Consider the following 25,869-nt stretch of genomic DNA (forward strand, 5'->3'; position numbering starts at 1 on the left):
ATGAAACTATGGCCTATTTATTTGGTCTAACCTTCCCTTATAACCGATCTTCTCATTTTTAATTCTGTATCCACTGTGGATATAGGCTAATCAATGGTTTCTGAACATCGTGTAAATGTAAAAAAATAAATAAATAGACAAAATATAAATACAACCTACCTGCAGTGAAACAGGCTATTCTGGTGCCTCAAAAAAATACAAACTTACATGTAGCCTGCCATAAAAAGGAGTAAATATAAGGACAGGACATGATCTCATTCTGACTCATTGAAACCAAACAGAAATTTAGCAATGCCCAGCTGAGGTAAATGACTACATACTGCATTTATTTGTATGTTGAAATCCAAATACAATTCAATCAATCATATTCAATTATAAAAGTAAATACATTCAAAACAAATACCCAATAAAAAATGTAGCTGCATAAACAATCAGCTAACGGTATGACAATTTGCTCTTTGTAATACTTAGTGTTGAATGTGAAGGACACACACTTCAAGGTAATTCAAGTGTCTCAAATTAAATGCACACCATTTTTTATATGACATTAGTGTTTCATATACCTGTAGTCATAATTGTATTGGTAACTGCCAATGTTGACTCACTGATGACCCCCACCCCACACACACACACACACACACACACACACACACACACACACACACACACACACACACACACACACACACACACACACACACACACACACACACACACACACACACACACACACACACACACACACACCCCTATCGCTTCTTTTTGCTCTCTTTCTTTGGTTTCTGTCGAATCTGAGGTGCTGGTCCTTTAGGTTTCTTCATCTGTTCAGTGGCCTTGCCATCAGTGGACTCAGTCTCCTCCTGTAGAGCAAACACAGGAAGCATTAACCCCCTCCCGTGTAATTTCAAAACAAATCCTCTGAGTCATTTTAAATATGGTGTAAAAATACATGACTGCTAAGCATGGTTAGATAACAGTGTATTTCAATGATGCTATTGCTGTCTGAAACTTGCACATAAAGTATTTGCTAAGGTATCATTTTCCAAGTACATCTTGTCATGACACAGTTTGTGTACAATACAATATACTGAGCATAGGGGGGTAATAATTAGTGATAACAAGTAATATACATTTTGGTAATGCAGCGCACACACACACACACACACACACACACACACACACACACACACACACACACACACACACACACACACACACACACACACACACACACACACACACACACCACTGTTTCTGTGTTTGTATAGCAAGGCAGAATGACAGCAAGCTGCTGTAAAGGATGAAACATACTGTGGAGAGTAATCAGTGCATCTGATGACTGTCTGAAAAGAGAATAATTAGACAGTGGATTTAATTGCTCGTCTATAAATAATCTCTCCTGACAGTTGTTAGTATAGAGACTGTGGGAGTAGCCCTTGGTGGCTCTGTGTTCATGGGCATTCAAAAATAAGATTTTCTGCACTACTCTTTCTAAATGATGTCTGGTTTCACTGAATTTCAGAAAAGACTGAATGGTAACATTCTGCAAGATCTTGTCGACAAAATAATGTTATTGCAGAGCCTGTACATCGGTTAGGCAAGATGGAAAAAATAAAGATATTAATTATAAGAATTTCCAAGTAGTTTTATTATCAGCACCTGTGCCACACTGCAAATGTTTCGGATTGTATTTTGATATCAGATGTAGCCACCGTAGAGTGTTGTGTTGCACCCCTTCTGCAGTGAAACTCATTACATAACAGAACAATCAATCTTTCAGTGATATACTGTATTAATTACATGTCAAAAGCTTAACCTTTTTCTTTTAGACAAATTACCAAGGCCTATATATACACACAAGATAAGACACTCAAGTAATTTGCACTGGCTGATGACTAGCTGTCTATAATAAGTGAACTTGGCTGTACGGTGTCATCTCATCTCTTCTTGAGACAGATATATTTCAGTCCTAGTTGGAGTGATACCGAAAAAGTCTAAATTAGGTAAGTGAGCTAAGATACAAGTCTGCTACTCCTGAAAAAAAGAATTTCTTACTTTTCAGTTATTTTGTGAAAAAAATAATGTTGAGCTGCATACAGAAATGGGTATTGGAAAACATCAGGTATTGGAGGGTATTGTGTACAGTGATGCTTTGATCACTGAATGTCTGTGTCCCCATTGATTTGTGTTCCTCTCATTTTAACCTGACCAGTTACCTCTACAATACCTAACCATAACCTAACCTACGCCCACACCCTAACCCCAACTGTAGAGGGCAACAGAATAGTAAACGCTATTGGGGGGAGACACAACACACGAGACCCGCTCCTCTCCTTCCCTTGGTGTCTACCCACCTGTTCATGTCCCTTGGATGTGGGAACGATGACAGCCAGGATGCAGATGAGCTGGAAGATGGCACCCAGAAACAGCCCATAGCGCAGTAAGCTCTCTAGAAAGGTGGGCTCAGGGACCTCTGGAGGGGACAGGTCCAGTTCTGCAGACATGATGCTGCTGCTGATCGGCTGTTTGATCGGTTATTCCTCAGTGCACCTATTTGTGCAAACAACAGTAAGTAAGTCGTTAAGTGAGTACACTTAACGGTTAGCAGGAAAATAAACGAATATGTCAGACCCAAAAAGTGGGGGATAGACCCAGCTAGGACACATTTACAACGTAGCACAGCAGTGTAACGTTAACTGTTAGCGAACGTCACATTATTAAATGCATTAATGCAAGCTCACGTTATGCATGAATACAACAACCGATTAGTGTGTGGAGGAAGAAGCTTACCACTGTCTTTTTTCTCGTTACAGGGATGTTAACAACATAAGTAAAGCGGTGACACACTATCAAGTGAAAAAAGTGAGCTAATTTAGCTCACAAAGGGAGGAAAAAAAAACATCCGACTACCGGAAGTGACGTTACAAATCTGCAATCAACTTCCGAACATTGTTGTTGTTGAAAATGTCGCCCTCTAGCGTGTTTATATATATTATATATAAAAAATCTTTTTTATATATATATGTGTTTATATATATAATTATATATATATATATCTTCATTATCATTATCTTTTAGGTTTGACAAAATAGAGAACTGCCTATACTTTCACTCTCACTACTTCGAGAGGAGAGTATGCAATACAAAACATGTATCTTAGAGCTGTATCTAATATTGTTTGAAATGTACTCAAGCACTGTACTTAAACAGTTTAAAATTCGAGGTACTCCTACTTTACTTGAATATTTCCATGCAACTCCACTACATCTCAAGAGGCAAATAGCCTATTGTACTTTAACTCCACTACATTTGTCTAACAGGTGTAGTTACTTTGCAGATTACATTTTTTTCAATCCCCTTCTCTCCAGTGAGAACCATATCAAAATTTGATGTTTTTAGATTTTTCTGATAAACCAAAGGATGAAGTGTCTCTTTATGTTTTGAGAATATTCTCCTACTTCGTTAGCTAAATAAACTCTTTAAAAAGCTTTTTGGATCAGCTGGAAAATGCATTGTCACAAAGCTGAAAGTTGACTCTTAAGAGACAGATGATTCTCACAGGACATCGACATCGCAGCTGCAGACATATGAAGATCTTACATATAGAACACAGAACATATTTCATTACCCTACACTACAGTATATAAAGCAGAAATTAATCCAGAAACATTATATATAATAATAAAACTGACAGGGACATTTTTTTTTTTGAATACAGGACTTGTAAAGTATTTTCATAGTGTATTGCTACTTTTACTTAAGTAAAAGATTGAAATACTTCCACAACACTGTTCATTAGAGTTGCATTAATACAGTAGAACAACCCAAGCTGAAGTATAAAGCAAAGTAAAACAGTGTTGGGTCAACAATTTAACACAGATGATTCTTCAGTGTCAGTACTTTCTAAGTAAATTGTAATTTTGTGTAATTCTTGTCTAATAGAGGCCACTGATTTGACCTACACTATTTTGGTATCCGTTTATTAATCATCACAAGACAAACTGCCTGTACTATTAAGAGAAGTAAGATATTTTGCAGAAAAAAGATAATGATGATTTATTTCTAACATTATATAGACCAAACATCTAATCAATTAATGGTGGCTGAAATATGACGTCATTCCAGGAAAAGTAATTTCAAAGACAAAGGGAGTTGTATTAGATCATTGTTGTTTTTAAAACGTGTTAGTTGAGAATATTTGATATACTCTTCAGTCCATTTCTGCTCTTAATGCAAACACACTGATTCATATAAACAGAATTTATTTAATATAAAGTATTTTATACATGCTAACAAAGAGCAATTGTACAAATATATAGATAAACAGAAGTCAAACTGGTTAAAATAAAGACAGAATAGATACACAGTATAAGGTATGACACATTTCCTATATACTATCTTTGCTAAGGCTAAAAAAGTCTAATGTCATCATATAGGCCTACAGTGGATCAGTTTCTATAATGTGCCTTAAATTCCTGCCACCAATCCATTTTTTTATTCCTTACATATTCCAACATTTTACATTTTATGCTTAATCTGATGGACATCAGGGCTTCCGCAGGACTCCTGGATCACTTTCCATTGTGGCCTTTCATGTCTCTTCTTATGATGTCATTTACTGCAAAACATTACAAACAGGGGTGAGCAACTTTAGTATTCACAACTACGCTGTAATAAACCAAGACAAGACATCTTGCATTCTTAATGTTACATATTAATACTGTGAACTTTTGCACATTCCAGCACAAAACTGTACAGCTATTCCACTTATAGCTTCCACATATAGTTGTACACATTTCTTATACTTTTTATATTGTCTATTGTAAATCTTTGTATTTTATATTATGTCTCTTGTTTTCTGCAGTTTATTAATATGCACAAAATCAAGACACATTCCTTGTATGTGCAAACCAGTTTCTGATTCTGATAGTACAGTAATTTGTTTTATATTTTAAGTCCCTTTGTATAGATTTTTTAAATTATGATTGATTGTGGGGAAAAAAAGAGGCAGTTTGAGTCAAAACTGCTTTCACTTAATTTTTACTCAAGTTACTTGTTTGACTTGTTGGGGGGTCCAGGGATTGTGCTGTATGTAGCAAATGAGGGGGGAGAGCAAGAAAGGTCCCCTTTGCTGACAATGTGGTTTGTGGTTAAAGCCACCAGGGGGTCACCAGAACATTTTCTAATTTTATACATCCATCAGTATAATGATTACTTTCAGTCTCTGAAGCGATGATGTGATGAGGTGATACAAATATTATCAATATTAAATATAATCTCAAGAAACATAACAAATGCAAATAATAATATAAACACAGTAGTGCATTTTGGTTAATTTGCTTCTGATGCTCAGTAAAACAGATTGTTGTTGTTACCTAAACTTTCACTATTACCGCAGTCTGTATCAGAGACAAAGACATTGCTGCTTTAAAAAAAAAAAAAGGTTTACCACAGGTTTCTGCATGTATTTGCCTGTACTTCCTGTTTCTGTCTTCCATCACAGAGGTGTAAAAAGAAATGTTGCCCCACAGCAAACAAGGTCAGAGTACATCATTTGTTTTCTCATTTCATGGTGATGTTGCTTATTTCTTCTTCGTCATCCTCAATACATCAGGGCTCATAAGCAAGTTGTATTAGAGTCATTTCAAACGAGACTGAGCATGCGCATGTGTGTTTTTAGTTGCGTGAGTAGGAGTGAGACTGAAAGAGACAGGAAAGTGGATAGAAAGGCCCAACACAAACCACAAGGCAGGATTTGCAAGCGTACAGTTGCAATGTGCTTGTATGCATTTGCAGACTGGACCACAATTACCAATCCCTCATGCAAGTTTGCATGTTTGTTGTGTATTAATTTCCCCATTACATTTTTTGGTGAAGTAATTATTACAGTATCTTCTAAAACTCTTCTAAACATTTTAGTGATCTGCTGGCTGAAGCAGAGATGAGCTGAGACAAGACTCAGACCCTGAGTTACTGCCTGATTGAGAGATAATGTAAATGTGTTGCCAATTACTCTCTCGACACAGTTGAATACACAAAATACCATACTATCAAATACAGAACATAAAGTCTCACTGACGTGTTCAAGATAAAAAATGATGCAACAGAAATACTCACCATCCTCCAAGTAAGCATAGCGGAGGTTTTCTTGTTTGACTGTGACTTTCTCTGGAGCTCGTTCCTCATGGTTTCCCCTTCCAGAGCTGATCTGGGTCAGAGGCTCCACTCGGCTTACAGCCTTCCCTTGAACGTCACCTTGGATGAATCTTGAAGGTGGTGACTTTCCCAGTGGCAATGATGTCTGCACAAAACTCTGATGTCTTGACACCAAACAGGCCTCAAAGGAATCTCCAACCTGAGGACATTCACCCACTTTGCCCACAGGGGTTCTGGCACTGACACACTGGCTGGGGGTGGAGGCAGGGTGGGAAGCCATCTGGGAACCACTTAGGAGGGTGGCACCACAGTTGCTGTAACGTTGGTCTGCAGTGTGGTACAGCACAGGGTTGTTGATCAGAGTGCCGGCTCTAGACTGGTAATAAACTGGTTGGTCGTCCAGTGGATCAGGGATTAACACGTGGGCTCTGGGGTCTACAGTGGCTAGATGGTACATTGTTGGAGAAACACTCAAGGCTTGAAGGTTGCTCTCCTGCTCTAGGTGATGGTAGAGTGACTTCATTGACAGGCCAGCCAGAGATTGATTGTCTGAGTAGACGTACGAATTCAACTGGAAGTCATCCAGTGGTTCTGCTTTAACGGCTAAAATAAAAAAAACAAAGGTAAGATAAATCAATGTAGGTCTATCATTAGCTCACTGACAAGAATACAAGTACAGAAACAAGACTAAAGCCATGCTAATGGCACAGTGGTGCTTTGAGCTAAATGCTAACATCAGCATGCTAGCATCCTCACAATGACATTGCTAACATGCTGATGTTTAGCTTGCGATAATTACTGGGTTAACCATTGTAGTTTAGCCTGTTAGCTTGCAAAAAAACTGAAAAACTGCAGTTCTTTGAATGGCCACTTAAGGCTGGCTCCTAAAGCGAATCAATCCCCTTAGACCATATTAAAATGCCCAACTTTAACAGCAGAAATAAACATGTTCACAGACAAAAAACGGTTTTGGTCTCTATATTGCTATGTTCCATTACAACTGTGAGTATGAGGGTGATTTTTTTTTATAACTATATAACTACATTGAATTATTAAAGGCTTAAAATTATGCATAATTAAGGGCATGGCCACTTTGAGTGACAGGTGGTTGCCGTCACTAGAGGCGAGCATCGACTGTAGGCGCCATTCAGCCCGTCTGAGCTGCAGCCACCCTCCACCTCTCTGCCCATTTTTTGGAATAGCCGAGAGATAGACACGGCCAAGATGGTGACGGCCAGAGCCACCGGGAACCGCCCACTTTGAGCTTCATTCTGGCTCTTCAGAAACCTGTGGGTGATGTCATGGAGACTGCGTCCATATTTTATACAGTCTATGTAATAAACCAAAATTCTGGGCCTACTGAAACTGTGACCTGATAGTGGCACTAGAGGAAAAGTAAGAGGATCACCAAAGCTGGTAGGATTCATCCTCTGTGGAACATGAATGCCTGCACAACATTTCATGGCAATCCATCCGATAGTTGGTGAGATATTTCAGTCATGACCAAATTGATGGAATGACAAGACCAACAGTGATATTTTTTAGCTGTGTTAGCTGCATGGCTCTTTGGATGGTTAGCTATTCCCTTATTTGTTTCCTATAATGCTTATCAACAAGTGTGTTTCTGCATGTCAGCTGTGAATATTTCATGTAGGTGGAGAGAGAATTAGCAAAAACAAAAGCGGAGTGACTTTCCCCTTAGAGCAAGTGAGATTTGTCGCCCTACGCAAAAACCTATGTTGTGGCTGCAGTTCACTATTAACAGCTAATGACTGATTTCATGTAAAATTGTAGAACATCAGTGTACAGTAAAGTGAGGATCATAGAAAGAAGCTAGTAGCTGCTTTTAAGTGTGTTGATCTGTCTTCAGGTTATGTTCCTTTAATTGTATGGCAGTTAGATCTAATCTGATTAAAGTGTTGCTATTTCCTGCATTCTCTAAATTTCACTCAATCAACGGATGAGTGACTTAGTACACATTAGCAACATCATCACCTGTTTAATGTTCAGTTTATGTTAATTTGGTCTTTGATTGTGTTGATAGAGGTGAGAACGACTGACTTTCCCTGCTGGCCTTTATAGTGTTGACCTTTCAGTCAATTTCTCGTTTCTCAAACACTAAAGGTACCCTTCTTCCTCCTGTAATGACTGAGCTGAGATGGCTGATAGACATAAAAATATATATACCTATCACAGGAGTGTAGGTGAAGTGCTGAGGCTGACTGCGTTTCTTCTTCCCGTTGATGACATAGAAGTTGACTTTGGATGGTTGGGAAATGGTCCGGTTTCGATACGGAGGGACCTCAACAAAAAGCATGTTCTAGACGGGGATTGCGACACAAAAGAAAAAAAGATCACCATTCAGATAAACTGTCATGTTGAAACTGAGAAGCGTAGGCTGCCCCAAATCTTTCGCTTGTGTGTTTCAAATCAAATCAGTATCAGAAATAAAACTCTTTGAATATGATATCTAGCAGCATGTTGTGAGTGGTCATATGTTTTGTGTTTTGCTTTCTGTTTATGTGAATTTGTAACAGATAATGTTAGTTTAATGATCAAATACATACAAAAAGTACATCATTGGTTATGCAAAATGATGCTACTGCCTTAGTGTCATTGTGTGTGGAAGTTAACTCACAGCTTGTGTTTTGTCTCTGTCCACAGTGGCCTCCACCTCCCAGATTTGCTGCCCGTCTAAAAGCAGAGGCAGTATTGCATACACAAATTAAAACAGTGGAAGTTTAAAGCAGTGGTTTTGGCTTTTTTGCTTTCTTGACAAGAGTTAGATGAGAAGGTTGATACTACTTTCATGCCTGTACAAGAAATATGTAACTGCAGACAGCAGCCAGTTAGCTTAGCATAAAAACTGGAAACAGGGGAAAACAGCCTGGCTCACAAAAAGAAAAAAGTGTCAAAACAACAAGTTGGGGGTTCTGGGCTTTAAAGGTGCTGAAGGCAGATTTTATTACCTTTGGCTAGTTGTTTCCCCCTGTTTCCTGTCTTTGTGCTAAGCTAAGCTAACTGGCTGCCGGCTAAAGCTTTATATTTGCTGGACAGATATGTGAGTGGTAATGGATTTCTCATCTAACTATTGGATGAGACCAAATAAGCAAATTTCCTATAATGTGGAATTATTACTATTATGACTATATAAAAAGATGAATTTGTAAGAAATCAGATGATGTCAATCCTTTCTTTAATTTACAGTAAATCATGAGCACATTTATACACACACAGTGGAAAGCATGTTTCTCTCTTATGTCTGATTTACAGTTTCATTCCCACTTCAGTTTTTACCTGCTGTTTCTTTTTTCCACCCACGCTTTGAACAAAAAAAAACTAAACACAAAGCCTCTGCTCTAGGTCTGAATCTTTATCAGTCTGTCAGACCACATCCTGTTGCATAAAACCCCACACCAAGCAACAGGGAGGCTTTACATGCAGTTAACTGTACCCATTCTGCTATCAAACCATGTAACCCAATGTAAAATGTTGTGTGGGCAGGAGGAGCAGTAAATGAGGTGAGACATTTCCATGTAGAAATAAATAAAAGTTGTCACCTCCAGTAAAAGAGTAAATGTTTGTTCTAATAGTTCATTTTGTCAGAGTTAGAAGTGGGGGCTGAAGGAAGATGTGCGTCACTGAAAGTTGATGTTGCCCGGGCGATATGCAAATACCATGAAAATAAAAATACTATAGGTGTAGGTGGATGCACTCAAGCAGGATATTGGGAGGCCACAGACATATCTGAGTGTTGCACAAAATATTAGTCTATTTTAATCATAGAAACCTGGTTGGAGTGCAAATATAAACACATTACAATCACATGTCAACATAAACCCACACATCAAGTTTTCATAATGATTGGAGGCACAGCATAATTTATTAAAGGAATATTTCAACATTTTGGGAAATATGCTTATTTGCTTTTGTTTGCTGAGATTTAAGATTGATACCACTCTCGTGTTTGTACAGTAAATATGAAGCTACAGGTTAGCTTAGCTTAGCATAAATACTGGAAACAGGGGGAAACAGCTAGCTTGGCTCTGTCCAAAGGTAACAAAATCTGCCCACCAGCACCTCAATAATACATATAACCCCCACAAAACCACAATATTTAATTTTTACTGTTTTTTTTTTGTACCTATTTAACCTACAAGATTTAACTTATTTATTAATTAGCTTTATACGTGCTGGTACGCAGATTTTGTTACCTTTGGACAGAGCTAAGCTAGTTTTTGTGCTAAGCTAGCTGGCCACAAGCAGTAGCTTCCTATTAGCAATAAAGCAAATAAGCATATTTCCCAAAATGTCAAAGTATTATTTTAAATAAAAAATATTTCCTGTTAGTACCTCTTTAAAAATGTAAAAAGGGGTACAGAGAGACTTAAAATGACATCACATCACATGACTAGACAATTCAATTACTGATTTTCCTCACCTTGTGTCTTCTCTGAGAAAATCACTTTGGAGTCAGATGTGAAATTCTGTCCAGTAAGGACCATTTGTTGACCACCAAGTACTGAGCATCGGTCCAGGTCCTGCCTCTCGACTGCAGGGAGCTCCTGAGCTGAGCGCTGGGCTGCGGAAACAGGAAGACACAGCTTTATGAAAGACCACAGAGGTCAGAAAACATTTTCATGGCAGTTGGTAACTCAAATGTTTGATGATGATTCAAATTCAGAATTGCAATATTGACTACTATAGCCTGGCGAACACTCACATTAAAGCCAGCCTATCTAACTTTTGGCCACAGTTTAAACATACAGGTATAAACAGTAATATAAATAAAACTGCAAGTTGTACAATACTAGATGTCATGACCCTGCAACAGGTAGCAAGATTAATATTATCAGAAATGAAATGCTTCTTACAGCATTCAATGGGAGGAGAGGCAGCTTGAAGAGACTTGAGCTGGCCTCCTGGTTGAGGAATGTGGACGCGAAACACCAAACGCACACGTGTGTTTTTTCGTCCAATGTCCGTCTCACCATTCCTCAGTTCGATGTCGGCATTTCTCAACTTCAGGATTCCTACACAGTCAATCCTGTGAAACGTAAAAAAAGAAATAAAACGTGTTCTTAAATGAAAGTGATACGTTAGGAACCTTGTTTTTTATTCAAAGTCTGTTTCCGTTCGCATGCAGTCAAACTATAGTTTGCTGATGTAATCTGTCTCTGTTTCAATTAGCCACGTATAACCTAGTTTTTTTCTGTCAAAGTAGTGGGCTGTGACATTTTGATTCATCATAAGTCAAGTTCATCAAAATTGAATTTGTTGTTGCTGCTGCAGTGTCAGGTAGGTCTTTCTTGGAAAAACTCTCTGGCACACAGAAGTGGTGCATTGTATGTTTCCATCAGCAGCAACAGCCATTTATTGGGAGTGAAAAAGACAAAAACCTTGCAGCTGGCATGAGCATCAATAGCCACCGTGTGTGAGGTGAAAAAGAAAAGAGCAATTAGCACAAAAACTCAAACTTTATGAACAGAAAATCCAAAGAAAACAGATGGCACCAAACCCACAACTCAGTTTAATGTGTCTCTGCATCTGTAATTCTGGGAGAGGAAATGCAAAAACACCACAGAAGTGACTACAGGTTGCTTAATAATATGTATCCCACAGTGTCTCTGTGCTACTCACACCACTCTCATGTGGTTCTTTGGCTCCAGAGGGATCTCCAACACTTTGGTCCCATGGATCATCCTCTCCATGCTGGGTGTGGTGACAGTCTTCCCGGTGATGCGGTGGACCTGGTAGAAGGCGTGGGGTTTTAGGATCCTCTCGTCTGCTGTTCCTATGAAGACTTGCAGCCCCAGTGGAGCTGTGCCTTGGTACCCGCGGAGCTAATAAGGGCACAAAAGGCGATTAAATGCATGCTTTACACCAGAATAAATTAACTATGATACCATTAATGTCCATGGCTGCAGAACAAATTCACACTGCACAATAAATCTATTTACCCTGTGGGGATGATTTCACAGGTCACTGTCTATCTGGCTTAGCAAGAACACTGATTTGCATAGGCCGTTTCTGCATTAGTGCCAGGAAAACCAGCAGTAGCGGCTTATTAATTAACTCACCAGAGCAGTAAATAAAGCCACTGCTTGTATATGTCAATACACCTGACTCGTAATTATGAGTGTTTCTTTTAGAACTTTAAAACAGCGCATGGCCTAATATGTTGTCCGTGTGGAAGTGGTGATGTGAGGCTCTTTCATTTGCATGACTGTGGGATTTACATAAACACATTATCCAGGAAATACCACCCTATATTTACAATCTCTCCTGCTACTTCATTTATCTTTTACAAAACTGTCAGTGACACGAAATGTGAAATGAGTCATCTTTCTTTCTTGCTTGCTTTTTTTGCACACCCCACACCCCAAAAAAGCACCTGAACTTCTGGATGCCCTCCATTAGGTGTCTTTACAGCTCCTCGGCTGCCCTCAGTCTCATAGTGAGCTCTGTGATGAGATCTGGGCTCTTGCTTGATAATAAGCTCATACTGACCGGACTGACTGGGCAATGGCCACTCTAAAGATGGAAGTGGAGCCACGGAGAGACCACTGGGGAAACGATAGAGAGAGAAAGACAATAAGAGGAATTACATTAACAATGTCAAACATGTCATCTTATAGTGGTCAACTAAGTGGTGTACTTCATAATGCTAACATTTGAGCTTATTATTAAGACATATATTATTTGTAAGATGTAAGAAAGGACGAACAACACACCCAAATGCTCCATGGTGAACTGGATGAGGAGGGGGCCACATTGTAGGGCACATATAGAAGGTTTCAGACTTGACTTCATAGTCATACCCCTCTCCATAAACACAGTCCTTTCTCTGGGCCTGCCCATGTGCATCTCGCACCACTGCAGAAGGCATCGCTCTGGGTAGACTGGAGCTCAGGCTGCTCAGCATCTCCTCTAGGCCCGGGGAGGGGGCCTGAGCCTGGGGCTGGAACTCAGCTTGAGCCTGGTATTGGTGGAGGTAGTAGGACCCCTGCTGCTCATGGGGTGAGGGAATGGGGCTGGGGCTCCGGGAGCGCTGCTTGACAGGAGTACCCCCCTGACAGGAGTGGGCCTTGTCATAGGAACGCTTCCCATGTGGTGAGGCAGAGCGGGAGCGTTGGTGGGGAAGCGATGAGGCGGTGCGTTGGTGCTGGGGCAGGAGAAAGGTCTCGTCTGTGATGCTGTTGCGAGGTGAGGCTCCAGGAGAGGAGTGGGCAGAAGAAGGGTGGATGCAGAGGTCTAAGCCAGACAGCCCAATGCCACAGCCGCCTCCATTAGGGGAGACACATGGTGAAGCCAAAGGAGAGTATGCCTCTACAGGCCAGCCTGTGGAGGAGTTACTGCTGGCAGGGCTCACACACTCCCTGTAGGCCCCCAGAGCTTTGGTGCCAGGGCTCGGCTCCAGGGTCTGAGAGCTGAGAGAGTCACCCGACGGAGTGATCTCAATCCTGGGGCTGGGAGCAGGGATGGTCCCTGGTCTTGATGCAAGCCCCAGGGAGTCAAACACTGCCCCTGACAGGTTTTCTGTGGATGGGCTGTGAGAGGAGTGGTCCTGACTGGAGGCTGGGACTACCAGCAGAGGAGGCTGGCTGGGGTTCTGAAGGAGAGCACCTGAGTCATCTGTCAATAAGGAAAGTAAGGATTTATTTGTGCACACATGTCCAAAGACGACTTCTACCCTGAGGTAATGTAGGATCCCATGTTTTAAGACATGTAAAATACTCCTGCATGTCATAATAATTTTTGTCTGATATGTTTTTTTTTGCACAAAAACGTTCAACTACCTAACATTCTTAAAATGACATCCATGCCTGCTAACATCATTCTGCACAGTGAAGCTCAAACATCCAAGTGAGGTAACAATTAGGAAAACACATTTTTGAGTGAATTTGAACTCCATTAAACTGTGATATAGACAATATATGTTTGTGTTTCTATGGTTTCTGAAAAAGAAAGAAGGGTCTAGTTGATTTCCCTCCTTCGTAATGACAGTGAAAGAGGAGGATTACAGTAAAGCATCAGTGCCTGACAGCTAAGTACTCATTGATGGATATCCCAAAGAACACTGCTAAATACAAGCTCAACACAAAGCCACCACCTTAATACACTAATAATAAAATAATAAAAAAATAGCTTAATGCAATTTGAAAGGAGTAATGTATATGTTAAATCTCTGAAAAGCAGAATAACTACACACCTTTATCACAGCAGTCTTGGAAGTCTTCCCCAGGTGGATTATACAGAAACAGGTCGGAGAAGTCCAACTCCTCCTGACTGATGTCTTGCCCCAGGCCCTCAGCGAAGCCCAAACCTCCAGAAGTCATCTCCAGCTCTGAATATTTTGTCTTCTTTCGATACGTTTATCTTTTGAAATAACTTACAAACTCGCCAAATAAGTTAAGCTGTAAGCATGAGGTAAATAATTAAAGAAACGGACGATGTTACAGTTTATTTCGTCTTCTATGATTTACGTTTAAACATTTGGCAGCTGCTCAAATAAAACATCCAACACCGCGAAATGAAAAAACGAGCGGCGACAGACGTTTCCTGTCGCTGCTGATGATGACAAGCAGACAGGAGGTGCGGACCTGCCTCTCTCTCTGTGTGTGCGTGCGTGCGTGCGTGTGTGTGTGTGTGTGTGTGTGTGTGTGTGTACACTGACAGAGTGCAGCTCAAACTCCACACAGCCTTCAAAAACAGGCCTCATTTCCTCTTGTGTGAGTCAAGAGCCTCTCTGTGGTAATATTATAATGATATTAAAACTCCACATTTTCCACTTATAGTTTTATAAACGTATAGCCTTTCACTGACTTTTTTGCTTTGTGATAAAAAGTGTTTTATCTTTCTTCGTCTACTGCATCTATTGTATCTGTTGACCTGTGTGGTGAGCTGCTGCAGGAATAAATAAAGTTGTATTTCATTTACCACAAATGTAGTACTGACACGTGTTTTACATTGTCCATTTTTAAACACAAGTTAAGATTAGATAAGATAATTCTTTACTGATCCCCAGAGGGAAAATTCAGGAGTTGCAGCAGCACAAAGACAGAAAGTAAAATTATTAATATATGTATTAATATAAAATTATTATAAAGTATATAAATGTAAATAAAACAGTATAACACATGAACATAAAAATGTAAAATATAATATGCCTACAGTATGATATGGTATGTGATATAAAATAAATCATAATAATCATGTCTCAACAAAATCTATAAAAAAAAATGAAGGCCTATAAAAACAAAACAAGTTACAATAAATCACAAGTCACAATAAATATATAAATAAACTGAACTAATAAAGTGAACTAACCTAAATTGTCAGTGAAAGCAGCTTTTGGCCACTGGGTGGCAGTATTGTACAATTTACAATATATATATATATATATATATATATATATATATATATATATATATATATATATATATATATATATATATATATATATATACACTTTATTTGTTCTCACTCACTTCTTGTGGTATGTAGCCGTGCAGAAACTAGTTATGGCTTTGATATATCTGTCACTGAGATCTCTGCCTCAATCCTATTAGGTGATCTAGGAGTCACTTTCAGTACTTTACACATTATTATACTACTTGAAAACACTATTTCAGTTAAGTCAATAAATGGGCTCAATCTCTACACCAGTATTTCTCTCATCTGACCGTACTAACACTGATCTGATGACATAGACTACGAGCACAAAGTCTGTGGCTCTATAACTCAGTGGTTAGAGCTCTGCTCTTATAAACCAGGGGAGGTAAGTTTGATCCTCACTAGAGCCTTACTATCATTGAAGCTTTCCCTGTATCTTTACCACAGTTCACATGAATGAAATCAAGTTCTTCACAGCACTAAAGAGGTACAACAATACAGATTTTTCGAGACACAGTCAATCTCCATAATCCACAGATCTCACTGTCTACCACTTTCAAGGACTATTTCTTTGGAAGAAAGAAGTTTTAATGAGAAAACTTGGTCAAATAAAACTATACACTAAACTCAAACTATGAAACTTTCCTTTATACATTGCTTTGGACAAAGTGTTTTCTAAATGACTGTGATGTAACTATCTGCATGGCTATAGACGTGGGTGAAAAATATCTTTTATTGTAATTTAGTTGAACAGACCCTTTATTTTATAGCCTATACTATATTACCGGAACCTTAGAATTGGCATCAACAGAAAGGTTGTTTCCATTCATATACAAAACTCTTGAATGTTCAGTACATACTCTACATTACAGTAACATTACAGTTTTCTTTACTTATATACTTGAAGATATTTTTAGATATTCAGATTTTAAAATACACATTTCTCCTGACTGGTGGAGCCTCACGTGTTGATGTCATCTGAGCTCACATGTGAGGCTTTAGGCCTCACGGAGTCACATGAGTCACATGAATCAAGGTGCAGTGGTGTGAAACTGTCAGGAATGTCAGGACAACAAATGAGGAGCTGGTGTGGAATTGGTGTAGCATCCCTTGACGTAGAACGAGCGGAGGTGGAAGTATTCAGGTCTTTTACATAAGTAAAAGTCCAAGCTTTGCTTTTTTGTGACATATTAAAGAGTTATAGGCTACTTTTCTGTCGGTTTATAATATGTATTTAAATGAAACCGTCTGAGAATTTTAGAGGAGGAAATCTAAACATCTTTGGTGAAACCGCTAACAAGAAGCCTAGTCGTTTTTTTTGGTAAGGTGTCACAAGCCAAAAAGGTTGGGAACCACAGGGTTTAATATTTACCAATAGATTGTATTTTGTATCACGCATTGTTTTGAGTAACTACTTATATTATTTAATATTGCAAAGGTAGAAAAGAAAAAAGTATTTCAATGCTGAAATTCAGTTTTCTGTTTTTACAAATCCCTCTCATTTCTCTTTCCTTTTTCTTGTTAAATTTTTCATTCCAAATGCAGTAACATGGCATATACTATAAGCTCATCACCTCATGACTCACTTTCTTAACATAAGTAAGCTTGTTGACTTCAGTATAAAGTAACAGTGATTAGGTCATGTGGTGTAGCTGTGTGGTGTGCATTGCCAGTGTCAAAATGATAGGACGGCAGACTTCTTAAATTCCAAGCAGGGCTAATTTATTTGCAGTGCGCCCAACAAATATAAATAATGAAAAATGAAAATAGATTTAAAAAAATAACAAAATAACAAAACTCCACAACCAAATGAAACAACTCATGTGTATGGCAGCACGTTTCTTCCCCCTCTTTCTCTCAAGCAGCAAAATAAAAAATAAGAAATGCCACTGCCTTTAAAGGGCTCTCAATCAGCCCTGGGCCGCACCACTATCACCCTGAGGTGATTCTCTGAACATTTTGAACCTTACCACAGTCTGAACAAAGCTACTCAGTTTGTACTTATATTACACAGATAAAGAACCTTTTCTGAGGTATGCAACTCCCCCCAATTACCCCTCAAATGCCTAAACCAAACATGACAAATCACCAGACACGGGAAACCCCTATCCCTTAGTTCTGCCCTGTAATGTCAGTGATGACATCATCAATACAGTGGAATAAGTGGAATAAGTTGCCAAAAGAGCTGATAACATGTACATTTTAACATTTTTTCATATCGGGCCAAAATATTGCTTCTTTTAAAACAAACATGTTAACATAATGTATAGTAATTGATGTGTATGTGGGAGCGTATTTGTAAATGACTGCTGATGAATGAATGAAGGGTGTGATCATTTTAATGTTGGTTTTGGGATAAATGTATTATTAAATGTATTTGTTGACATCAGCCTGCCCAGGGACTACAGGTGGAAACTAGCACAAACAAACCTGGGTTTGTTTGTGTTAAAATTCTTACATTCTTACATCAAGCACTGGTTTAAAGCAAACACACAAGTGAAGTTTAGTTTGAGTAAGATTTATTAAGGTGTAGGTTTGAGCAGTTAATTGTTTGTTTCTGCATACTCATCTTTACTTTGTTCCTTTGTCTGGTCACCATGCAGGAACGTTTGAGGAGGGGTCGCCGATCATTTCTGGTGTCTTTCTAGTATTATTTTATTTATTTATTTAAACAGGGACAATGTACAATATACATTAACCTTAGACAGGAGAGATGCATTATACCAGGTTGTAGCACTTGTGCTAGTTTCCACCTGTAGTCCCTGGGCAGGCTGATGTCAACAAATACATTTAATCAATCTAAATCCTTTCAGATGAATGTTTGATGAAATATTTTCAAACAAAAGTTGTCACGTGTTTAGTATAATGCTTTTTTCAGTGTAGATCCCCAATCATGGCATGTGACTCCTTAAAAAGAAATGTCTGCTTGTGACCAAAGTGTGGACTTGAGTTATGAGTTTATCCTCAGACTGCTTATACTTTTACTTTTGATGCTGTCAATATGTTTGTACTAAATCTGTTAATGCAGTATGTTTAATATAGTATTTTAACATTCTCATCAAAGGGTTTATATGATATCATACGAAAGCGTATGCACAATAATTTGTATGATATCCTTTCACTTGGCTTAATTAATATTAATAATATTTAGATTGATTTGAATGTACAGATTATAGAATGATTCTGTAATGATCTGAATCAAGCATCGGACCAAACTCTAGGGAAAACAGACCTTGTCTAATAAAAAAAGAGAAACAGGCATACATACCTTTTAAAATATAATTTATTCAGTTCTGTTACTCAGGCTGTTAAGACTCCAAATCACCCAAAAACTGTAATACCAATCTTGTCAATGCAACAGTTTAAAAAGTAAACACAGACATGGCTTTAATGCATTTATGTATTTATTTCAGTGAATAAAATATGCCTTTACATAACACAATGTACAATATTACAAAATTAGAATGGCATTTTATATACACAATGAAAAATAAACATGCGTGACCTATATATAAATATATATATATATATATATTCCTTGTTATTAAACAAGGAAAAGCAATCGTTAGACATTTACATACACAGCTGCCTTGGCACAACATCCAATTTCTATATAACACCTGGTATTTAAGTTAGTCATCAGTCATAAGTAATAGTTTTAAATAAGTTAGAGGTATTTATGGCAATGATTACATATACAATAATGCCTGTCTTATGTATTCTATTTACAGAGCAGCAATAGAGGGAGTCACTGGACCATCAGCGCCATGGCAACAGAGGTATTGTCTTCTGTCACTGTCCACAAGAGTTGAATATGGAGCCTGAGAGGGGAGGGGAATAATGAATAATTCATATGTGCAAATGCCAGAGTGTTAATGTCCTTTTGTAGTTACCGTGAATAAGAAACCTAGATTAAATAAACATCAGACTTAAAGGTCCAGTGTGTAACGTGTTTAGTTGTTCATTATCAAAATCTGTGTTGCCAGTTCACAAACTTGTCCTTTTTCATGAATATTTACCACCACCATCAATTCCAAGTATTCCTTTTGGCTTGAAATTTTACATTTGCTTTTGCATGAACTGGGGTGGACGCTCCATATTCATGCACCATATTGAAATACGTTAGCCGGTAAGGGACATACAGGACATACTGCTCCGCCTTTCGCGTTTTCGCTGTCGCATGATAAACTCACAGGTGCTGCTAATGCTGCTAATGGGTATCGTAGCTTCACAGCCCCGGCAAGTTTGAAGAAGGAAACATGGAGGACCACATGTATTCAAAATCCAAATTTCAGGAACAGGATTATTCTTCTTCGCCAAGAAAAAGGAAAAAGAGAAAGAGACCGGCTTTTTGAAGCATGAAGGCTACCGTAGCTGTAATACCTACGTTGAACTGCGTGGTGCGAGAGAGTTGATTGCGATATATGACTTCAATGATAGATGGGAGAAATTCCTACACATTGGACCATTTAAAGTAAGAGTTATATGCTTATCCGCTTTCCAGTGGAGAGTAAGATAAGAAGTTTGATAGCACTCTCATCGGAGGAGAGTGCTATCAATCTTCTCATCGAACTCTTGGGGGAAAAAGAGAATATGTATACTGTATTTCCCAAGACGTCAAACTTTTGTCTTGAGAAAAAGCAGAAATGGAGATACAAAAGATCTACTCACCTCATCTCTTGATAAAGGCAACAGGAAGTTCTCTGTTGGGGACCAAAAGTCCTGAATGGATCACGTCGAGCGGCTCATTATCTGTTGCCACGATCTCATAGTCTCTGACCAACTGTAGGAAACACACGCAGGGTTGGATTTGATCAGTGGATTAAAGCTTCAAGAGAGTCACGTGGTAGAAAAATAAAAAACAATCAGTCTGTAGTGTTGAGAAATTGTATTGAACTACACACTGTTAATGAGTCTATAAACTGTACCGAACTTCTGTCTGAACTTACCCAGCACATGGCCAGCTGTAGCTGCAGCTCTGCCAGCCGTCGGCCAATGCACATCCTTTTTCCGATGCCGAAGGGAACGTGGGCGAAGGGGTTGATGGTGTTATTCTCCCGCAGCCAGCGCTCAGGTTTGAACTTCTTCCCATTGTCAAAGTACTCCTCGTTGGAGCCCAGTGCGTGGCTGTTTATCATTAAAACTGTCTGTAAATGAACAAAAATGACAATTTAAGTATTATTTTCAAATAGTATGCTCCAGTATAAAGTCCAATAAAGACCTTGTTACTGTAATTCCTATCCTGCCATGCAGTTGCTGAGTTGCACATACTCTTAGAGTTGCTCCATTTAGACTTTGTACAGTATACGAGTTTTTCGTCAGACATTGGTCAAATGTAAATTTATACAAGAATGTAATCTGCTCATGTCAGGTGTACGGCAAGGAGAACTAAGCCACTTACTCCTTTGGGAATTGCATAATCTCCCAACACAGTGTCTTTGTCCAGAGTCCTGCTGGTGAACGGGACTGAAGGCGATAACCTGTAAGAATAAAAAAAAAAAATGCATGGGAAAGTGAAGCTATAGTATAGCATGACACCCATATCTAAGCTGTTTAACAGGAGCTAAACATACTCTTGATGTTTTTCACAGTGCAAGATGAGGTGAGATATAATCTCCAGTCAGGGGGTCATGTACATTCCCTGTGTGATGTGGTTATGGCATTAGCCTTAAATAACCTGTTATATAGGCAACTTGTGACTGCATGAGAAGAAGGGGAGAAAGTATAAGTATATTAGGTTAGGAAGTGATTTGAACATGACCACTCAGTTTAAACTGGGATCACTGGTTGTTGATATGCATGCCTGCATATCTTATGTTTTTGAGGCAGTCATGTGTGGGAGTTTTGCCCCTTAATCTCCGTGGTACTGAGCAAAATCATGATGCAGCCAGTGAGTCTGATTGGAAAACTGTGGAACGAATTTATCGGTGGATGTTATGTCATGTAATGTGTAGCTAAAAAATGTTTTAACTTGACCATGAACTGTAGTAGTCACTGCAGTTTATAGCCTGCTAATTATGTCTCATAATGTAACTGTAGTAGCAGCAGCCAGGAGCTTTATGTAGCTGTTCTGTTTTCTACACTGTGACCCTCTTGTACTGTACCTCATAGACTCCTTGAGGCAGGCCTTGAGGTAGGGCATGCTCTTGATGTGCTCTCCACACGGGTCCTGGTCGGGAGCCACCACCTCTCTAATCTCCTCCAGCAACTTCCTCTGGGCGCCAGGGTTACGTGACAAGTTGAAAATAGCCCACAGCATACTGTTGGCGGTCTGAGAAGCGTAAACACAGCACGAGGAGAGAGAGAGAGAGAGAGAGAGAGAGAGAGAGAGAGAGAGAAAGGGAGACAGAGAGGATATGTCACTTAGTGAGGCAGCTACCATAAGTGCATTCCTCAGTGGGGTCCTGAAGAGAGCTAAGGAATGTTTGGGGTCCCTCAAAGGCTCCTCAGTTACATCCAAACAACATTCATTCCCTGCTTTTGAAGCACTGTAACTGCAGCACCTGATTGTATCATAAAGGCTTCACAGTTTTTTTTTTCTCCTCAAAAGAAAATAGGCGAAATATGTTTAATAGCTTTGTTGACGTGAGTGATAAGAAGATCGATACCACTCCTTTATAAATAGGCGAGTGGTATCGATCTTCTTATCTAACTACTCTCAACAAGAAAGTTATTAAGCGTATTTCCCAAAATATCAAACTATTCCTGTAAATGAAATGTCTTTGTAGTACAAAATGTTGCTCACCGTCTCAACTCCTCCGATCTGTAGCTCTGTAATGGCTGCGTACAGTTCCTTCTTTGAGAGACAGCTGTGGTGTAAGATGTCACCAATTAAGTCATCAGGAGCTCTGACGGCGTTCCTCTTCAGCTTCTTGTCTATGTAGACTTTGGCTGAGGAAACACAAAGCAGTGAAGATGTAATCACACTGATCTCACATTTGTCTCATAGTGTATTCAGTGTGTATCGGTCATGTGCTTGGCTATTTTCTACTGGTGACCATTGCTCCTCTTTGACATCCTAAAAAAAAGACTCTGTGATACTTTTATTAAATAATATAAAAAAATTTTAACTATTGCATCTGTATTGAGGAATCTGATCATTTTGTTTGTTTGGAGCATGGTTAGGTCTCATGTTGCTTTAAAATCTCACTTATCAGAGAGCTGATTTCTTAGACCTTTTGACTTTTATAGCTGAAAGAGCTGAAATTAATTGAATAATGGATTAGTTTTTTGACAGAATATTAATCTGCAACAATTCTGACGATCAATGTCATTTATCAAGTATAAATGAGAAATATTTGCTCAGTCCAGCTTCTCCAATGCGAGGATTTGCTTCTTTTCTCTGCTTTACGTCATTTTAAAGAAAATCTTTTTAATTGTTGGTCGGACAAAACAAGACATTTTAAGCCTTCGTCTTGGGGTCATTTTTCTACTATTTACTGACATTTTATAGATTGACTAATATGATAATAGTAACTAGTCCCACCTGTGTTGCAGTGTTTGTAATCCAGATCAAGTTATGTCAGCATTAATCTTTTTCTTTGGGTTGTCCTCCTTCACCTGTATGATTTATGCTTCAGGCCGTATGTAAGCGTGGCGAGTCGCAATGTGTGATACTGTGTTAAATTAAATTTCCATTTTTAAATGTGTACTGTAGGTCCGATGATGTCCTTACATAACATCACATCCATATGACCTGAATCATATGGATGACCAGTGATGCCTCTATATTTCTGTAATTGTTTGATCTGTGACTATTCATGTGAATCATAAAGTTTACCACCAGGCTTGTGTGTGTGTGTGTATGTGTGTGTGTGTGTGTGTGTGTGTGTGTGTGTGTGTGTGTGTGTGTGTGTGTGTGTGTGGTTGTAATGAGCTACAGCAGCATCCTCTTCTCCCTCCTCCCTCCTCCCTCCTCCCACCTCCTGCTACTACAAATATTTGGCAGAGTTCTCCCTCTTAGGTCATGTGGTTACTATGACTCTGGCTGCCATTTACCCGAGTGCCAAGTACATAAAAAACACTGAGGCACTCAGTTCAAACCCACCCTCCCTCTGTTCCTCTCTATCTATCTATCTTGTGGCTGGAACTGAGCCCAAACAGGTTTGCACAACAGTGTAGAAAAACTGCACTACAACTTTATCAAATGAGAGTAATCTTTTTGTGTAATTTCGTAGTGTGTGTTTGTGTTTGTACCTGTGCTGAAAATGCGGTCCCATGCTGCTGTGTGGTCCTGCCATGTTTTGGTGTTGAAGCTCTTGTGGAGCTCCACAGGTGTGACCATCATCATGCCAAATGTGCTCATCATCTACAGAGAAAGAAAAAGAGGGCAGAGTGTTAATTAAAGCTAATCATCATCCACTCACACTAAATTATGCAATCTTTATCATGTCTTCTGTTGTTTCTTGCCCCTTCTGCCCTGTGAGACCTTTGTGAGCATTCCTGTATTATCTCCTGACTGTGGAGGAGAGGTATTGGTTTGCCCCTCAATCCCAGTTAAATACAGCGAGAGTGTCAGTCAGACACTGAACCGCTGTTATCTCAGATCATCTCAGGTGTCCTCTCCTATGGGACACACTGCTGCTATGAGTGGAACAAACAACAGGCAGGCATACTCACTGTTTTCACAGCGGTGATGAAGTTCATGGCTTCCTCGTTGACTTTCTCCTGCAGAAGACCAAATCTCTTGTCGTAGAGGACGAGGCAGATGGCTAAACGACAAAGAAAAGCAAAGAGTGAGATTCAGAGATTCAGAGCCTGAGCAGTAAAGACTTTTCAATTAAATATTTATATCTACATACTTGTAGATACATCACAAATTATTTACTGATCTTTTTTTTTTTTAAAGTTAGATGTCACAAAAAAGCATGGCGTATGTATACAACTGTTACAATAGATGCATCCCAGTGCTTCCGGGTAAACAAAATAATGAATTGTAGAGCTGATTAATTGATTTGATTTCAACCGGCAAAGAATTCATTTGCAACTATTTTGGTAATCAATTAATCGTTTCAGTCACATTCCCTGGTACCAGCCTGTAAAATCAGGATTTTTCTGCTTTTTTTTTTCTAATGTGAAAGCAAACTGAATATCTTTGGTGATTTGAAGATGACACTTCCATCCATTCCCCCCCGCCCCCTCACACACATATTAAACACTAGATCCAGAAAATAATCAGCAGATTCATTGATAATAAAAACGAATCCCTACTTACAGCCTAAATTGGTAACTTTGGCAAAAACAGTTGAACTTACTCTCAAAAGACCATTTATTCAGTTCGAAGTACAAGTCTTCGATCTTTCCACTGACGTTTATTTGTCCAATTCTGCCAACGAAATCCACCAACACCTGCATTTAAACAAGACAGAAGCTGTCACTCACCATCGCCAATAAACACGTAAAACATAAAACATAAACTCCGATACTTTGGAACCTCTGAACCTTACCTCATTTATTTTGCGATCAAGCTTCACCACTTCTGTCGGTTTCATGAGTTTCTGCTGAAAAGCGCTCCTCACTCTTTGCCAGTCTTTCCCCTCCCTGCAAACACAAACGGTTTAGCCTACTTTAAAACGTGTGTGCACTTCAAGCGTGTTCAAGCTGCGTCCCCACGAATCGTGGACACTTTCTAGATGATTAAACAAGAAATCGAAAGTCTACTTACAGGATGAGGAGTCCGTACGCCTCGTCTCTCATGTCTCTGTATGCTGTCCAGGGTTTGATCTCCAGTCTCTGAGGGTAATTTCCCTCCTTCCTATAGAGCGCCTCCAGCAAGCAAGGGGCGCCAATGTGCACCGACTCAAAAGAGCCCAGCTTCAGCCGGAAAATCTTGCCGAATTTCTTATGGTAATCAACCTAAGATAAATTGAAAGAGTCTTTTATCAGTCAGAGAAATTTTAAATCGATATAAATTCAGCATGTTTTTTTTTATTCGTTAAAAAACATTTGTGTTGCTCCAATGTTTAACAAAAAATAGGCTGTATTTCCTAAGAAAACAATAGGAAAAGTTATTAATTATACTGTACCAGTGCCTCGTGTTGTCTTGTCAGACCTCCTTTCCGAAGAAGTTGGACCAGACTGCCGACGAGCGGCCAGTTGGTGGGTCCTGGGATCGCGTCCAGGCTGTGCGCTCTGGAGGCAGCGTGAGGGCAGCGCGCAGCCTCCGCAGCATCCTTCTCCTCCAGGACGCACACTGAAGATGTTGGTTTGAAGTGCTGCAGCCCGACAGATTTCTTTTTTAGAAACTCTACGATCTGAGGAACTTTTTGGATCTGCGTCCTCATCCTCGAAATGTGTAGATTTGTTTTATAAAGCGGA

General features: G+C 39.2%; 3 protein-coding genes across 3 annotated transcripts in view; all 3 read right to left on the minus strand.

Annotated features, from left to right (window-relative positions):
* Window positions 1-300: 300 nt before the first annotated feature.
* manbal (mannosidase beta like) lies at window positions 301-2,926 on the minus strand. Its single transcript, XM_039798330.1, has 3 exons — window positions 2,791-2,926; window positions 2,355-2,550; window positions 301-860 (listed from the first exon to the last, which is right to left on the minus strand). Exons 2-3 carry the CDS (start codon window positions 2,502-2,504, stop codon window positions 750-752), a joined length of 261 nt encoding a protein of 86 aa, XP_039654264.1. The 5' UTR covers window positions 2,505-2,550; window positions 2,791-2,926; the 3' UTR covers window positions 301-749.
* A 1,319-nt stretch (window positions 2,927-4,245) lies between these two features.
* On the minus strand, window positions 4,246-14,714 carry LOC120557743 (nuclear factor of activated T-cells, cytoplasmic 2). Its single transcript, XM_039798331.1, has 10 exons — window positions 14,369-14,714; window positions 12,891-13,791; window positions 12,551-12,722; window positions 11,797-11,999; window positions 11,031-11,203; window positions 10,598-10,738; window positions 8,795-8,850; window positions 8,344-8,476; window positions 6,118-6,759; window positions 4,246-4,618 (listed from the first exon to the last, which is right to left on the minus strand). Exons 1-10 carry the CDS (start codon window positions 14,493-14,495, stop codon window positions 4,572-4,574), a joined length of 2,595 nt encoding a protein of 864 aa, XP_039654265.1. The 5' UTR covers window positions 14,496-14,714; the 3' UTR covers window positions 4,246-4,571.
* A 4,229-nt stretch (window positions 14,715-18,943) lies between these two features.
* LOC120557744 (1,25-dihydroxyvitamin D(3) 24-hydroxylase, mitochondrial) overlaps window positions 18,944-25,869 on the minus strand; it is a 6,996-nt gene continuing 70 nt past the window's right edge. Inside the window, exons 1-12 of the mRNA XM_039798332.1 lie at window positions 25,578-25,869; window positions 25,217-25,407; window positions 24,999-25,092; window positions 24,807-24,900; window positions 24,172-24,263; window positions 23,749-23,860; window positions 22,298-22,443; window positions 21,657-21,823; window positions 20,954-21,032; window positions 20,502-20,699; window positions 20,224-20,335; window positions 18,944-19,373 (exon numbers count right to left, since the gene is read on the minus strand). The exon at window positions 25,578-25,869 is cut by the window's right edge and continues 70 nt beyond it. Coding sequence (XP_039654266.1) covers window positions 20,225-20,335; window positions 20,502-20,699; window positions 20,954-21,032; window positions 21,657-21,823; window positions 22,298-22,443; window positions 23,749-23,860; window positions 24,172-24,263; window positions 24,807-24,900; window positions 24,999-25,092; window positions 25,217-25,407; window positions 25,578-25,835 — 1,542 coding nt within the window. The 5' untranslated portion in view covers window positions 25,836-25,869 and the 3' untranslated portion in view covers window positions 18,944-19,373; window position 20,224. The remainder of the gene's footprint in view (window positions 19,374-20,223; window positions 20,336-20,501; window positions 20,700-20,953; window positions 21,033-21,656; window positions 21,824-22,297; window positions 22,444-23,748; window positions 23,861-24,171; window positions 24,264-24,806; window positions 24,901-24,998; window positions 25,093-25,216; window positions 25,408-25,577) is intronic.

Source organism: Perca fluviatilis, chromosome 4 (genome assembly GCF_010015445.1).
Source record: "Perca fluviatilis chromosome 4, GENO_Pfluv_1.0, whole genome shotgun sequence".
Lineage (NCBI taxonomy): Eukaryota > Metazoa > Chordata > Actinopteri > Perciformes > Percidae > Perca > Perca fluviatilis.

Bases quoted from the DNA above. Each gene is read 5' to 3' on its own strand.
- manbal (XM_039798330.1), bottom strand. From the start codon at position 2,504: ATGTCTGCAGAACTGGACCTGTCCCCTCCAGAGGTCCCTGAGCCCACC. The intron at 861-2,354 runs GTGGGTAGACAC...TTTGCTCTACAG, and splicing joins CATCCAAGGGACATGAACAG to GAGGAGACTGAGTCCACTGA.
- LOC120557743 (XM_039798331.1), bottom strand. From the start codon at position 14,495: ATGACTTCTGGAGGTTTGGGCTTCGCTGAGGGCCTGGGGCAAGACATC. The intron at 13,792-14,368 runs GTGTGTAGTTAT...CCTTATTGACAG, and splicing joins CCAAGACTGCTGTGATAAAG to ATGACTCAGGTGCTCTCCTT. The intron at 12,000-12,550 runs GTGCTTTTTTGG...TGCCCTTATTAG, and splicing joins GAGGGCATCCAGAAGTTCAG to CTCCGCGGGTACCAAGGCAC.